Source organism: Syngnathus acus, chromosome 8 (genome assembly GCF_901709675.1).
Source record: "Syngnathus acus chromosome 8, fSynAcu1.2, whole genome shotgun sequence".
In the NCBI taxonomy this organism is placed as follows: domain Eukaryota; kingdom Metazoa; phylum Chordata; class Actinopteri; order Syngnathiformes; family Syngnathidae; genus Syngnathus; species Syngnathus acus.
The window spans coordinates 3,905,489-3,922,387 of NC_051093.1; the positions used below are offsets into that span (position 1 = coordinate 3,905,489).

The 16,899-nt window shown below is 43.2% G+C and overlaps 1 protein-coding gene and 1 long non-coding RNA gene across 2 annotated transcripts in view; one reads left to right on the forward strand and one right to left on the reverse strand.

The window, feature by feature from the left end:
• Positions 1 to 5,857, forward strand: part of elfn1a (extracellular leucine-rich repeat and fibronectin type III domain containing 1a) — a 46,456-nt gene extending 40,599 nt beyond the window's left edge. The window contains exon 3 of the mRNA XM_037257013.1: positions 1,226 to 5,857. Coding sequence (XP_037112908.1) covers positions 1,508 to 3,883 — 2,376 coding nt within the window. The 5' untranslated portion in view covers positions 1,226 to 1,507 and the 3' untranslated portion in view covers positions 3,884 to 5,857. The remainder of the gene's footprint in view (positions 1 to 1,225) is intronic.
• Positions 1 to 16,899, reverse strand: part of LOC119126026 — a 31,830-nt gene that overhangs the window by 2,631 nt on the left and 12,300 nt on the right. The gene's annotated exons all lie outside the window — the stretch shown is intronic.

Genomic DNA, 16,899 nt, shown 5'->3' on the forward strand with positions numbered 1-16,899 from the left:
ATAACTAATGCCTATGGATGGCAACTAGCATGGTCACCTGCCAATCGCAGGACACATACAGACAAGCAATTCAAAAAGACAGCTATTGTTTCTTGATAAATTGCTTTTGATTAATCGGCTCGTCAATGGACGAAAGCCTTGAGAATAATTGACTCTTCATTAGCTTTGGAAAAAAAAAAAGGTAACCTGAAAGCGACAGATAATAGAGAGTGTTACTAATAGAGCCACGGTTTATATCTTAAATGTATTTAATGGAACATGGAAAATAAACATTTCCTCTTAAATACATGAATTACTCTTACATGCATGGTAGAACCAGACAGCACCTCAGTTGATATCATGAACTGTTCAATAAAGTAGTGGCAGCTCTAATGATGCAAAGTACAAGCAAATGATAACACAAATTAGTGAATGATTCTTACCCGGGAGGAGAGAAAAAAAAATCGATATGACGCAATTTGCAAGTCATTGCAATCTGTTAACTTGGGTTGTCACTTATTTTAATGACTTGCATCATTTGTCAGTCTAAGGATTAACCGCGCATTAATCATCATTGAATGAATTGAAGTCATGCTATGCGTAATAATCAGTAACTGCTGCCGAATAATTAACAAACTTTATAGAAATATTTCCAAGTGTTAGTTTCAATTTGGATAAAGCACAAGATTATCGTCATTATTTGTAAAATCTGTTCCGTATTTGTTGTGAGCAATACTAATGGGCTGATAATCGAAATAATGTTTTCATAGCTTCAAATTTGGAAGCAAATACGTGTGCGGAATATTTCATTTCTGTGCTCCTTGCACAAGCCTCTGGTACCGCACGTGTACACAAAATCTTTTCTCCCTGCGCACAAATAAGTGCATCATTTATGCATCGAGTTTGTCAGATAGAAACCTTCAACGCATTGATCGGGCGCGCCGTTGCACACTGTGTTTTATAATTGATTTAATGCGGAGTCTAAACGCTGGTCGCCCGGCTTCTGACAGTTTGCAGGTTAATGACCAGACAACTGGGACTTTGCCTTTCCCAAAACTGTCAAGCGGTAATTGGCCAAGAGTTTGTTTTAATAGTCGGCCACACACACACACACACACACACACACGATGTCGAGGAATAATTGGCGGAGAGCGAACAAGCAAAGCGGATAGCGGAGCACGACGCTATAAATAGACACTTCACGAGGTTGAAGATTGATTGACGTTATGATATCTCTGTGTTGCAGGTTATTCCTCCATTTGGAAGTGATGCAAAGGGGAAGACCGTTGGAGAAGCGCTAAAATGAGACAGATCAACAATGTTTGCTTCTGAGACAGAAAGCACAAACCAAATCAGGATGGTGAAATCCTCACAAGTACACCGTCGGCGAATCTAAATGAATGAGACTCCATCCATGACGAGGAGACGGCTCAACGGACTCCCTCTGGTCCCGAAAACAAGATCACGCCGGCTGAATTGAAACCATAGCAACGCTGCCTTCTGCTTTTTTTTTTTTTGCGCCCTAGACATGACTGGAAGGGAGGCACGGATGGCCGGCGGGTGGGGCATGGCAAGCAGTGCCCTGCTTTGGTCGGCGGCCATTGTTTATTTGACCAACGTGGGTCAAGTCAGCGGGGACTGCTGGTTAATTGAGGGCGAAAAGGGCTTTGTGTGGCTCGCCATCTGCAGCCAAAACCAACCACCGTACGAGGCCATCCCGCAGCACATCAACAGCACCATTGTGGACCTTCGCATGAATGAAAACAAGATTAAAAGTATTCAATACTCCGCCCTTAGTCGCTTTGCCAACCTAACCTACCTGAACCTGACCAAGAATGAAATCGCCTACATCGAGGACGGGGCCTTTTCCGCTCAATTTAACTTACAAGTTCTTCAGATGGGCTTCAACAAGTTACGCAACTTAACCGAGGGGATCCTCAGGGGTCTTGGAAAGCTGCAGTATCTCTACCTCCAGGCAAACCTGATTGAGACTGTGACACCCAATGCCTTCTGGGAATGCCCCAACATCGAGAACATCGACTTGTCCATGAACCGCATCCAGCAGTTGGACGGCTCCACCTTCACCAGTCTGACTAAGCTGACAACCTGCGAGCTGTACACCAATCCCTTCAACTGCTCCTGCGAACTGCTCGGTTTTGTCAAGTGGCTCTCGGTTTTCCCCAACAGGACAAACGAGCGGATGGTCTGCGACTCGCCGAATGGCGTGTCTGGTTACAGTCTTCTGAGTCAGAACCCGAACAACCCCACCTATCGAAATGCTCTCCACATGCTCACCACCGTGTGCACCGACGACTACGTCACACCTTTTTTCCCGTTGCCGTTGGAGCCCACGACGCCCCCGCCGGACTTCACCCTTTGCGGGCTGGAGGACTGTCCATCGGGGACGGAGCCAGAAGACATAATCACCCACAACGTCAGTACGAGTAACAACGAAGTGGAAGCAAACCCGCTGATGAAATTGAACAAAGTGTCCAATACAGGAGCAACCATCACGGTTCAGATCCCGCATCCTTACAAAAAGATGTACATCCTGGTTCAGTACAACAACAGCTTTTTTACAGCCATCCAAACCCTGAAAGAATTCAAGGAGGAAGTGGAGCTCAAGGACCTCAAACCTCACACCAACAATACGTACTGCGTTGTTTCCATTCGGAACTCCCTGAGACACAACCACACTTGTCTGACAATCACCACGGGACCTTGGAAGGGCAAATCAAGAGACGCGAGCAACGCCACTGCCACTCATTACATCATGACCATTTTGGGCTGCCTCTTTAGCATGGTCATCTTTCTCGGGGTGGTTTATTACTGTTTGCGACGGAAGCGTCGGCAAGACGAAAAGCACAAAAAGGCGGGGAGCCTGAAGAAAAACATCATGGAATTGAAATATGGACAAGAACTGGAGGGAGGGACGATTTCTCGCATCACCCAGAAACAGCTGCTGACCGGAGAGAGCATGGCCAGGATGCCCTACCTCCCGCCTGCCAGTGAAATGGATCAGTACAAATTTCAAGAAATAAGCGAGACTCCAAAAATGATGAAGGGAAGTTACATGGAGGTGCGGAGTCTGGACCACCACGAGCGCAGGGAGTGCGACATGGGAATGGCCGGGAACAGCCAAGGCTCCGTGGCCGAGATCTCCACCATCGCAAAGGAGGTCGATAAAGTCAACCAGATCATCAACAACTGCATTGACGCTCTCAAGACCGACTCCACTTCTTACCAAGGGGTAAGATCGGGAGCCGTGTCCAACGTGGAGCCTCAGCTGGTGCTCATATCCGAGCAGCCGCAGAATAAATCGGGCCTCCTGGCCCCTCCGTACAAGGACAGCTACCACCACTCCCTGCAGAGACATCGGTCCTCGGACGCCTCGCCCAAAAGGCCCAGCACAGCCTCAGGAATGCGAAGCCCCCGGCCTTACCGTACCGAATCCAGGTACATCGAGAAAACCTCCCCGACGGGGGACACCATCCTCACGGTGACACCGGCCGCCGCCATCCTGAGGGCCGAGGCCGAGAAGATCCGTCAGTACGGCGACCACCGCCACTCCTACCCTGACGCTCAGATCGAGGAGCTGGAGAGACCCGACGGCATCAAGTCGCCCATGCTGGAGCCACTCTCGCATTCCCGCTCCAGAGACTTGGCTTATTCTCAGCTGCCGGCTCAGTACCACAACCTGAGCTATTCTTCCAGTCCGGAATACTACTGCAAACCGTCCCACAGCATCTGGGAGCGATTCAAACTCCACCGAAAACGGCACAAAGATGACGAATACATGGCGGCCGGCCACGCGCTGCGCAAGAAGGTGCAGTTTGCCAAGGATGAGGACCTGCATGATATTTTGGACTACTGGAAAGGCGTCTCGGCCCAGCATAAATCGTAACTATCATCGGTTTTTCTTTGTTTGTTTTCAATGACGAGAACCTCCTCAGACTTTCCATGAATGGATTCTTTCATACTTCAATATCACATTTCTCGGACTGTGAGGGGGATTGTTTCATATTTGTCATATTATGTAAAGAATTTATGGAGTGGGAAAAAAAAAATGATTCTATTCATTAGAAAATATACCGCTAAATTATACTATGTATGTTATAATGGATTATCGGTTTTTGGGTATCGCATGGCCAGGTCCTGTGAAAGTGGATTTGCTGTTGTGTCATATGAAACTACTCTATCAAACTATGTTTACTGAAAGCTCAATATTTCGTTGATCTGGACTCGTTTTTTTAACACTCCATATATTTAGTTTATCTTACATAATCGATGTACATATTTGGTCCATTTTTATCTACACGTTTTGGCGGGAAGAATTGGTTTTAAAGTAAGGGATGATAAACATCTCCCAACATTTAAACTTTTTTTTTCATTTTTTGGTTGAGACTTTTACAAGTATTTCTACAATATTTTTTTATACGTCCGTCTTAAGTCATGTATGAAGGTCTCATTCATCAGGCATTTCTAATTTTATGACCAAAGTAGAAAAACTGTTTACAATATTCCTGCACGGTCTGGGAATGGTATGGCATTTTTTTTTTAAATATAAATATATATATATAAATATATATATTTGCAATGAGTTGCTCCTGGAAAACATATTGTGATGTGTTTGGAAGACTAACTGATCCTATTTCAAGAAGAAGCGGAAGGACTGCGAAAGCATTTCCCTGCTATAGAGAGCCGGATGGATGATTGTAAAATATAAAAACTCTGACGTGTCCATGGCAGCTTTTTCTGTCTATTTTATCGAAAGTATTTATTCACAGCAATGAAGAAACGTTTTGTTTTCCTTGCTTCCAGTGTACTATAATGACCCGGCGTGATAAATGCAGGGGGAAAGTAACTTTGTTACTCTGATGGGCTTCGTCTTGGTTTGATTCAATGTCTTTTTGAATATTACGGACATTACTTAGCGGATGGACGACGATCACACTAACACTTGAGAATGTGAAGAAAAAAAACAGAAAAAAAAAACAGACTCTTTTGACTTACTGGCTGTGAATTTGTATATTATGAATTTTTGGCAGTATATTTCAAGACTTAACACGTCAAAAGGATGTTTACAGAGCTCATTCCACGCGGGCTCATGGGCGGCAGTTGTATATTTATGAATGAGCAATACAAAATTGAATGTCAACTTGGTGACACGGTCGTTTAACAATTTGGGTGATGTGCATCGTGATGTTGGACAGTTGATTTTTTTTAAATGAGCCCCCGGAAGCGAAATTTAACTTTTAAATCAAGCTTGTTTGTGTCAAATCAATAGTTTGAGCAGAGGGATGAATAATTTATTCAATTTTGTAGGGATGAATAAAGCAATCACTGGTTTCGGTATTTTTTTTTTTTGTATGTGCTTTAGCCGTTCATGTGAAATGAAGCATCCATGAGCCCGACGCGGTCGCCATACGTAAGCACCTCCTGACGCGTTAGCCTGACTTAACATTTCAAACGCCTTAAGAATTTTTGGAATATCTTGGGTACAACTGTAAATTTCCTTTGTTTCATTTCCAGCAGTGTTTGATGATTCGATTTTTTTTTCTTCCGTGTGTTTTTTTTTTTAATGATTTAAGAAGGAAAAAAAAGCGTTTTAATATCCGAGAGCTACGGGAGATTTCTAGTTCATTTAGCTACTTAGCAATGTGTTTTTCTACTGCATATTGTAGCACTTGTGTGAGTTTAAAGTGGTGACAAAAAAACTTTAGGAAGATCAACAGTTGTTCAAGTGCATCAAAAACAAACAAGAGCACAAAAATGTGTGGTTTTTTTGCGGGGTGGGGTTCATTTAGTTTTTCTTAATACTGTATGTAATCTGCTTTCAGACAAAGTACTGTGAAATAAAGTTAAGGGTGCACAGTAAGGATCGGCATCTTTATTTTGAGTCCACATTTTGACTCGTCTCATGTTTATGAAATTGAATCGGATTAATCAGTTCATCGAATATGTTTTCACAATTAAAAACGATTAGCTGGTATCTTAGAAAGTCTGCTGGACCAATGGCAAATCCAGATTTTGTTACCAAGGCTTCACCTTGCAGGGGAGGGGGCTCGAGTGTTCTAAAGCTAGGAACAGTAAGTGCATCCAACTAAAGAGATTGCAGCTCTGCTTACCCTTTGACATGAAAAGTAAATTTTCTGCAATATGTACCCTTTAACTCATTTTACAAATGTTTTTACAAAAGTAATTTTATTGTAGCTTGGTGCTACTTCAACCAGGGAAGTATTCCTCAAACTTTGGCTCAGTGAAATCTATTCAGTGTATATTAAAAGTAAAGGTTGTGTGTATTTCTGGAGGGTATTGTGTAAGAAATTCATCTTGAAAAAAAAACAACAAACAAAAGAAGGTTTACTTGTCAAGCCTCGGCTTGCTAGAAGCACATAAATAAAAATCCACAGTAGGTCGTTGCTCATTAAGCAAGTCAAGAAAAGTTCCTACTGGTTTTTTTTTGTCGGTGTGGCTTGAAAGGCCGCACGCCTCTTGATTTATTTGCTGCTTTCTTTCCGAGTTCCCCGACAGCGCAAATTACTTTATCTATTTCCCCCGATGACAGTTAGACGCTGGAGGCTGAATGCAGTCACAACACACCTGCCGCACACTGTGCGGCGCCACGCTCGTTGGCAAATGATCATTGCAGTACCGCTCCCAAAATGCAACGAGTTCCCTGAAGTCGAGCAATAAGCATATTGCTTCAGTTTGCACAACTCATTCCCGAGCTCATTTACACTACCAACAATTTTACACAAACACAAAAACAATATGGATTTGGGGGTTGGCATTCCACCAACTCATCAAAGGTGTTCGTGAGCACTCTGAGATCACCACTTCAATTTATAAACATTAATTAGAATGTACCGTATTTTCCGGACTATAAGGCGCACCTAAAAACCTAAAATTCTCTCAAAAGCCGACAGTGCGCCTTATAGTCCGGTGCGCCTTATATATGGACCAAATTCCTAAATTTAAACTGGCCTGAAGCATTGTGTCATGAAATCAATCATAAGTGGCCCGCTGAAGACTATGAATCATGAATCAAAAAGACTATGGATCATTATTTTGTGATTATAAAGTAATTTGTTGCGTCTGAAGTTGAAATACAAAAGATCAAATGGAGAATGATTTGATTTGGATTATAAATCTGACATGATGCATTAATGGTGGGCCTTATAGTCCGGTGCGCCTCATAGTCCGGAAAATACGGTACAAAGAATTCAACTGTCTTGTGCACCCTGATTGATTAATCTTGACCACTGGGGGCAGTATAAAAACAGACAGAAGTGAAGAAGAGTTTCACGACTACTGTTAATGACTTAGCAAAAAATAAAAAAAATTCAAGAGGATAAAGAATCCATGCATCTGAATATTGCAATGCAGTCTGTCTACTTATTTCGATGTTTCAAGTCTACACTTAGATCAGTCAGAAACAGTAGATATGTAATAATTTTGTTTCTAGCATTTCAAAAATGCTTCTGCATTTGTTTGCAGCCCTTTTTTTTTTTTTGCCTTTAGTAAATCACTTTCAGTGTGTTTCCTTTGCCGGGGAGAACAAATGCATCAAATGATGAATAATCTGGAGCTGCAGAATAGCGAGAGACTCCAGACTGCAGTGCACTGTTCACACTTACATTTCCCAAGGGAGTTGTACTCGATGTTGATCCGGAACAAACACATCAAAATCTACAGTAGGAGAGAATAATGAGAAGAAAAGGTCATCCTTTCCTCCCCACGTGTAATAGCGTGTGATTTTTCTCCTCCCAGAAAAGACGACACTGTTAGCAGACGAAGCGTCATGTCGAGGTGACAAAGCAGTTGAGCGCCATCCATCAACTCAAAGTGCACTCTTATATACGGCGTGTAAAAAAAAATTGGCAGACCGATTGTTTAGTCACCGCTCCGACGGTGATGCCAAGAGTGTCTGAACCCGGGCCAGAAGGAAAAGAAAAAGCAGCAAACTAAAGCCTCCTTGAAGGAGCTCACTTTCCAAAGGACGCCAGTCACGCTAATTTGAGGATGCTAGCGGATGTCAAAATGTCAAAGTTTGCAAACTTTTGGGAGATCTTATTGATTTTGAATAACATCTGCTAATGATGGTTCACAGGGGTTGAAGGTCATCATCAGCAGTGGTCTTCAAGCTACCAGGCTGTGTTTCTCAAATGTATTTTTGAGCTAGCATAACTGCGGTCAAAGATTAAAATCAGTAAAGTCAAGTTAAGCAATCTGTTCATTTTGTATCAAGCTCATTTTAAATGACCTTTCAAAATTGGGGCCTCAGCTTTTGAATCTTATTGATTTTGAATGACGTCCAACACGGGAAGGCCACGCTCGTACTTTTGCTTGCCGCCATTTTGATTTATTTGAAGGGCATCAGCACTGGAAGTTGGACCTAAACCAATTTCCCGGTCATTCGCCTCATGGATGAGATGCTATTTGCTTGCACCTCATCTTGTTTTCTAATCCCAGCCCACTAACGTCACACTCTGCCATTACTCCTTTTAAAAGGGAAGACAATTTCAGCGGAACATTTTATCTCCTGACGGGAATCGGCCAGGAGGAAAGTGAAGAGCGATTAAGCCTTGGCAAGCGACGCCGACCAAATCAACACTTTGTGGAAAGTTTTATTTATTTATCTTTTTTTTTTTGTATCAACTGTGGAGGGAGTTGACGGTTGACCGTTCAGTCGCTAACATGCTAACCGCACTTGAGCGTTTGTACATGAAACATGATTTATGTGTAGCTCTCAGCTGGCTTCATAACGACATGAGTGATGTGCTCACTGCGGCGGCGTGTCCCTTAAGGTGGAGCATTATTAAGGAATCCATCACGCTATAGTAAGGAGTGAGTGGGCCTTCGTGGAGGAAGGGGGGGGGGCATTGATTTATAAGTATCTCCATGTTGGCAGCCTGAAAGCCTTCACTCTCGTTAAAGGAGATTTATGCTGATGGATGATCGCGAGGAGCACAAACAGCCCGGTCCGACTCATTAAATGGGCTTGTGCGATCTCCTCCGCAACTAGTCAGGAGCTTCGCTCGACACCAAAGAAGAAATGCTGAGCGCGGAGCGTGTCAGGGCAGAAGACACCTGATTGGCTCATTTGGGGAATGAAAGCCTGCCGAGCTGAATCAAAGAAGGGGAAATGTGCCCACGCAGGTCCATGTGACTTTTGTTCCTGGGTGATAATAAGGCAGCTCACATTGGAGAACCCAAACTAGAGCGCTTCCCATTCCGCGGAGATAAAAAGCTTTTAGCCTTTAATTATTTCCCCTGTGCACCTCCCTTCTATGAATTTGCTTAACATTCAGCGACGAGGGCGCTCTTGAATACGATGACAAAAGGGCAGTTCATTTCCGGTCGGCACATTTCAAACACCATCGCGTTATTGGACTCGTCTTATTAATAATCAAGCGCTTTTGCAAAGACGTCGAATGAAGAGGTGCTAATTGCTTTTTTAAAAAAAAATTCTGCAAGAAAATGACTTGTTTGGAATGACAGCTGACGTCTCAGAAAGTTGTTTTTATTTTCGTGGAAATTTTTAACAATAAGAATTCGCAGTAGTTTTCCGGTAATTGCTACAAAGGGGAAAGTATGACCTTGTCACTATTTCAATGTGTGCAAATTAAGTGTTTTTCAATGACTGTAAAAGGCCATTATTCACACACAAACATGGAGTTCGCCCACACGGGTGTTTTCACGCGATTATACCGGAGGACGGTGTGGGCGGGTGGGAAATGCGCTGCACTTGATTGACACGCTAGCCTTTTTAGTTGTGTATCGTTGGCCACACCGGGGGTGTTTGTTCTTTCTAATGCACAGGTGTCAAACTCAAGGCCCGGGGGCCAGATACGGCCCGCCACATCATTTTACGTGGCCCGCGAAGACAAATTGTGCATCAAATTCGTGTGTCATTACTAGAATTGCAAATTGTGTTCACTTTTAAAAATATCTTTTTTTTTTTTTTTTAATATTTGACCAGTTTTTACTAGTCGGATTTGAAAACGAGTTATTTGTCAGTTTGTTTTGTAGCTTTTACTGTATATATATAATATGAGGTGCGCATACATTTATTTGAGTTGACAGCCCGCGAAAAAAATGAGTTTGACACCCCTGTTCTAATGCTATCGTGCTTGAAAACGCTTTTTGATATTGCGGACGTTGACTCACGATAAAAACGTCATCAAGACGATATTTTGAAGTTGTAAATTGCTCAGATTAGCAGCAATTAAGAAAATAAATCATTTTTTTGTAGAATTTTGCTCATCTGTTGAATAGTTGACACTTGGAAGAGAGTTGATCTTTTAAGAGAACAATTGCGAAGGAAGGAAGAGCATGAAAGCGTTCATCAGACGGTCGTGGCAACAAGTGCACGGGAATAAGGGAGCTAATGAACGTGAATGGAACATCTGCACAGACGCGTGACATGTGGTGGCGATGACTCACAAGCACATGGGAAAAAAATAACGTCTCGTTTATTTCCACAAAGAAGGTTCCAGAATTCTCACAATTTCTAGATTTGCATGATAGACAAGGACCCCTTTTTTTTTTTTAGATGAGACGCATCAGACCAAAGTGCATTAGTATGCACTGTGATTCGAAATTGAGTCCTGTTGTTCATTTCGTACCGCCGGCGCATCTCGAGATTGGGTTTCTTTTGAAATGAGCTTGGAGGTGGTTGTGCATTCATTTAGGAATGAAGAAGAAAATAAGTAAATTCAGACGCATCAGTGCCTGACGAAAACAACAGCAAGCTGGAGAGATTAATGCTCATTTAATTGTCTTTAAATGTCAATTAGCTAACCTTTTCTGATGCATACAAAGTAAGGTACAACTGCAGTGTGAGATTAAATAAACATTAAAAAAAAAAATTTTTTTTAAACTCTGCTAAAAAATGTATAACTACCAAATATACAAATTTGTTTTTAATATTGCGGTTGTCATTAACATTGTATTTTCTGCTAACATGCTCGGGATTTAAAGTTAAAATAACATTCGATGAACGTTTGCCTCTGACTATCTGCCTTTTTGTTTATTCAAAACTTTCAGGTTTTGTCTGAGGACCTTTGTGAAAGGTCACACGGGTGGCTTGTGTTGTAAACAAGACATTTGAGGCACATTGCTGCCGCTAATTCGACAAAATTATCAGGGACGAGCTCATCCGCCAATTTATATTTTACATTACCCGGGTCGTGACACGCTCGTCGTTATGTTTGTGTCTGCTGGTGCGTTAATTGCATCACCTGGCGAGTTAGCGGGCACGCTCAAGACGCTATTTGCGTCCATTAATTTTTAAGCATGTTTGGGAAATTGGAAGGGTCTAATTTCATGCCCCGCTGGACTCGCAGTTTTATAGCTTGCAAACAATCACACGGGGATACCTGAGGGAATCATTAGTACGGTTGCATCTTCTGTTGTTTACTTAAAGTCCTGCTAGAGCACTGGAGCTACGCCAGGAATTCGCTACACTTGTACAACATTCGCGTAAAAACGTTTTTTGGATCGTATTTGGACGATACTCGGATGTGCCAGGAAAAAGCTTCAAAGGTTAACAATCATGAAGCAAATCAGAACTATTAATGTAATCGTGCTCACGTCGTGCCAACGAGTGGAAACAAATGCGTCTTAGCGATTAGCTTAATCAAAGCAGGTTTGCCAACATTCATTCAGTTTAATTAGACAACAGACACTAACAATGTCACCATTAGCAAACAAAAGGACAGATAAAGTGGAAAAGCTAGTCATTTATTTTCACTGGCAGTAAGCTAGGTAGCATGCTAGTTAGCAATTTAGCAACGAAACTAAACAGATTACCAAAACATCTTATTTCTATACAGATTATTGTGTTCAAGTTTAGAGGAAACTCGAGCTAACATGAAAGAGAAGCCAAGCAACACGAGAAAGACAACACGGCCATATATCCGTGCAGAGTTACCGTGTTCTGTTTTTGGTACGGTAAAATAATGACCCTGTCGTAATGAATCATGTGGCTTCAGTGGTCTCGGCTGAACGCACGACTACCAAAGGCGAAGCTTCATTTGCACGCTTGTCAGATTCTTCTCAACTCTCACCGCTGATGGCTTTTGAAACGCCAAAGAGTGGTTTCCTCAAATGGACACCAGAATAAATTATCTTTTAATAACCTTACGAGAGAAGAATAAAGTGGGTTGCCACACTGAGTCAAGTATTTGTGCCCCAATTATTCTGCCTTTTTGACCCCTGAGAGACACCATAGTTCTTGCTCGTATGGAAGGAAACCAAACAAGTTGTTTTATGTAATAATTTGCACGTTTCCTTGTGGAATCAGTTTGGATTTAGGAACATAATTGGAATGTCATTACCCCAGAAAGCTCAGAGCCTAAATGAAGTTGTTTGCTGTCAGATTGATTTTTAGCCCTCAAATATGTTGCGCCCAGGGTGTACATTGCCCTGAAATAACCCAAACTCCAAGGCTTGGGAGAAATAGTCCACAATATTATTCATCCACAAAAGGTTGCACATCAGACAACCCCAGCGCGTGTGTGTGTTTGTATGTGTGTGTGTGTGTGTGTGTGTGTGTGTGTGTGTGTGTGTGTGTGTGTCACGCATTTGCAACCATTGTCGCATTTGCCACAGGGAAAATTTTTCACAATACATTTGATTTCTTTTTTTTGAATTACACGGTTCATTTCAAGGCTGCCAATATGATGTTGACAACAAGAACATTCACAAGACATTTCCACTCTTGGCTGTTATGCCATCACACAGCTGGCCCACTTTTTTATTTTGGATCCGTGACATTTCCCCCCCCCCTCCATGAAAACCGGTTATATTATATCGCCCAAAGCACAGCGGTGTTAATTCATGCTGAAACTCTGTTCTAAAATCCCTATTTGAACTCTGATGCGCCCGCTGGAAGCTCTCTCACCTCGACCCATGTTCACAAAACAACAAGAGTCCCGTCTGGTTCATCTGTTGGAGTGAAAAACATCTGCTCTTCTCGGAACCTGAACTCTATTTGTGGCGATTATGTCTTTCAATAATTCTTGTTTCCAACGCCTGGTGGCAATTTCCAATTCAAGAATATCCGAGACTCATTTCATCCATCTCCCCAGAGTTTATAAATTCCTATATATACACCAAAGAGGGAAACACAAAAGGTGCTACTCTAAATATCGTCCTCTTCGTTATCGTTGGCGAGTCTCCCTCTCTGCGAAAGCGTGCCGGCGAGCTCCCGAGCTTCGTTAAACACACGCTGGCGAGCTCGTTTACTGGTCCGTCTTGGTCTTGGCTCAGCAGGCTACTTTAAAGAGTGAGGGCCCCTCCGCGTGTGCGTGTTTTAAGTTTATAGGGCAATCGCTCTATTAGCCGAGCCGTCAGCGGCCATATTTCAGCCCGCGTTGCCGCCCCCCTTTTGCTCCCGGTGACGGTATAAAGCGCAGACTGAATGATGCGCTCGGGTTTCTGCCTAGTCATTTTGATCACGGATTTCCACATAAATCATCACGTTTGGTGAGTAATGGCCGGGCTGTCGAATTCGCGGGAGACGACAAAGCTTCCGTCCCGTGTGAGCGCAAACAAGATGCTGCTGGATGTTTTGTCGCCCGTTGCTGTTTTGACACCCTAGGCTGCGGATTTCAAACATTTCCACCGGCTGCAGATCTGCAGATGTTAACTGGAGAGCGAGCGGCGGGGAGTCTGGCGCTCCCTCGACTCCAGAGCATAAATACAAAGCAGGCAGGACCCGTTTCGGGTAAATGGATCCTGGTTAGATTAGTGGAAGCCTACAACTCAGCCGTGACACATTTGCTTTGTTCATTCCCTCAGCTAATAACTTGAATGTACAGTAAAAGGTTTGATTTGGTGTTATTAAAATCCCAGTCGTTCCGCCGCCCCTCCCACTGGTAGACTGTTAAACAGGAACCCCGCCTTGCCCTCCTACGCTCGACTAATTTCACCCGTTTGCTATCGATATCGATCGGTTCTTGATATTCCCCCGAAGCTGGCGAGCCCGTGGAGCTCGCCACATTGCTCACCCACATGCCAATTACTGGCGGACGGAAAGAGCCGCTTCGTCTTAATGAAAGCAGAAAGGCTCAGGAGTTGAACAGCTTGTTGCGAATATAAAAGCGCCGTGCCTGGGGAGAGCTAGACGGGAATGTTGGAGGAATTAAGCCAACATGCCAAATGTGAGGAAGCGCTCGTCTAGTTTGAGGTTAAAGTCAAAGATGGGCAAAAAAGTGTGAAGATTTTTCACTTCACTTGCCCTATATGGTTCAATGTTAAGATTGGTTAAAAAAAAAAAAAAAGTTTTGACTGAACAAGGAATGTCTTTTCTTGACACAAAGATACTTAGAAAGAATTTTAACAATAAGATTTATGATTTTCACCAAACATTTTGTACTTTCGTGTGAAATGATTCATGTCATGGATGACGAGTCTGAAATTAACATTATTCCCTCAATGTGCTGTCCACTATGTATTTTTAATGTCAAAATTAAAAAAACAAAAAAAAGGTTGCCAGGAAAATACGCACGCTCTACCTTCAATAAGAATTCACTCGTTATACTGAATTAAATAATAAATGAAGAACGAGTCGTGTTTCTGGATACATGCTACACCTCATTAAAGAACTCCATTTCTGGTATAGCTCATAAATTATTTATACATATGCTCCTGTGCCACTCTCGCCCGTAGCGTGTTGTCTTTTATTTGGAGGTAAAGTCATTACGCAATTGACTTCAGCGCCATTTTGTTTGTTTTTTTAACTTGGTGTGAAAAGCTAAAGGATAATTCCAAACGAGTGAAGAACACAATCTGGCTCTGCTCTTCGCTTGCCCACTTGGTGTGTCTGCCAGCCGAGGAAGCCGAGCCAGAATTTGCAGCTTCAGGCCAGACTTTGGATGAAAACACGCTACGTACTTTAATGTAACATCTGCTACGTTTGGAACGCGGCGGCCATAACAGGCGTGCCGCTTCTCACTTTCCGCATTAAATTACAAGACTTTTTTTTTTTTTATTAGCGCTTTTTGTACAATGGCGGCGCCTCAGAAGCAGCGATGAGTACAATTTAGTCTGATGAGCTATTAACACACGTCAATAGAAATGATTGCCGAGATGCGCGTTTCCTCGCCACCTGCGGCATTTGATTGTAACTTGCGGGAGGGCGGAAACTGAAAGTACGGAAAGTTTTTGTCGCAAAACAATACGTGGAGCAGCCGGAAGAACCTGAGGCACTTTTTGTCCAAAAACAGAAGAAAGACTACTTTCTGCACATACACACACACACCCTTTATGAGAAAAGATATGGACTTAATGTGGACTGAAAAGTTGGAGTCGCAGAAACCAGCAGGCTCTGCTTCTCGATTTAGTATCGTACCGCAAATGACTCCTTAAAAGCAGCTCTTGTGTCTTGGGAGTGATACACAGCGAGATGGGACATCAGAGGGACGCTCTGAGCGCGGATGATCTGAGAGAGCTCTCCAAACACAATTGATAATGGTATCAGCGGTGATCACCCCTCACCTCCGCCATTAGATCACAAAGAAGCTCAGGGGAGCGAACATCTCAAGAAGCAAAAAGCAGAAAAAGCAACTAAACCAAAACAACACGGCAGATGCGATGTGACATTAGCCGTTTATTTCAAAGAAAGTTCTTTTAAGCTACGGAAAGTTTACTTTTGGTTTCTATGTTGGGTCGAACCAATCCCCTGCCCACATTATTAAGTAAGAAATTACGCAATCAAGTCATTCCTTAGTGAAAGTCAGGCAGCCAAGAGAATGAGAATATAGATTTTTTGTATCAAAAACGACTGAATCGAATATTCTAATGTCGGTTGCGACATTATTAGCAGAGACGGAGGATGCGGGCGGCTCAGCGGGAAGGGCTCGGCAAAGATGGCGGCAATGGACTTGTCTGCCAAATGTGGCGCTGGGCCATTGATCTGCCATAACACACCACTGCAACTCCATTTACACAAGCAATCACATCCCCCGCTGATTGATGTGTGGATAATTGAGCTGTCGCTGAGGCTTTCATGTTTCTCCTCCGGAGAGCCATCAACTCCCACCGTCGGCGCCGCCGCGGCCCCGAGAGCCCATCCGGGATAATTAACCTGACGGGCTCGGGCCCAGACTAGCCTGCGAGGTCAGCCAACGAGCCAGCTGCTCGGCGCCCGCTTACTCCTCTTGGTCTCGGCGCTATGGACAAACAGTTCCTCCTAATTGATGGCTGTTACTACATTTACTGATTGGTCATCAATATTAACCATTGAAATGAATTGAAATACCGTTTAAGCGAGGAAAAAAAAGTTGAAGTTCACAGGAAAAAGGCAGGAGGGGAGCCTCTGGGGGTCACATGCAGCCATATTAGCAAAGTCTGTTATTGCGCTTTAACGTTTGCCCACCGGCGAGCTCGCAGGAGTCGTAAAAAGGTATATTTTTGTATTAATTCTGTTTTCTACGGCGGGAGCTCATTTTACAACAGCTAGCATCTTCCGGGAAGCCTCGACGATGGCCCACGTCCCGAGAGAAATAAAGTGGCGCTCTAATCTTATGGCGGAGCTGTGTTTAAACGGCGAGGAGTTCTTTTACTACTGAATGGAGGCATCTTGGAATTCATGGGACATGACAACTCGGTTTTTGCTGACTTCCTTACTTGTGTTTTGAAGGAGTTATGAGAGTGAACGTGTATACTTCTAATACGTATTTCTGGATGTCGCAAAAACGAGAGAACTTAACAAGGAAGTTAACGCTGAATCGACATAAATCCAAAATGTGTTGCGCAATCTAGACCACTCCAGGGGGTCCTCGTTTTACAACAGTTTCATTTATTGTACATAATACACAGTCCACGTTTCATCTCCTCAACGCTTCTCTATCTCTGCATGTTCCCAGCAATTACCTTCAAACAAGCAAAATATATTTCAAAACAAATCCC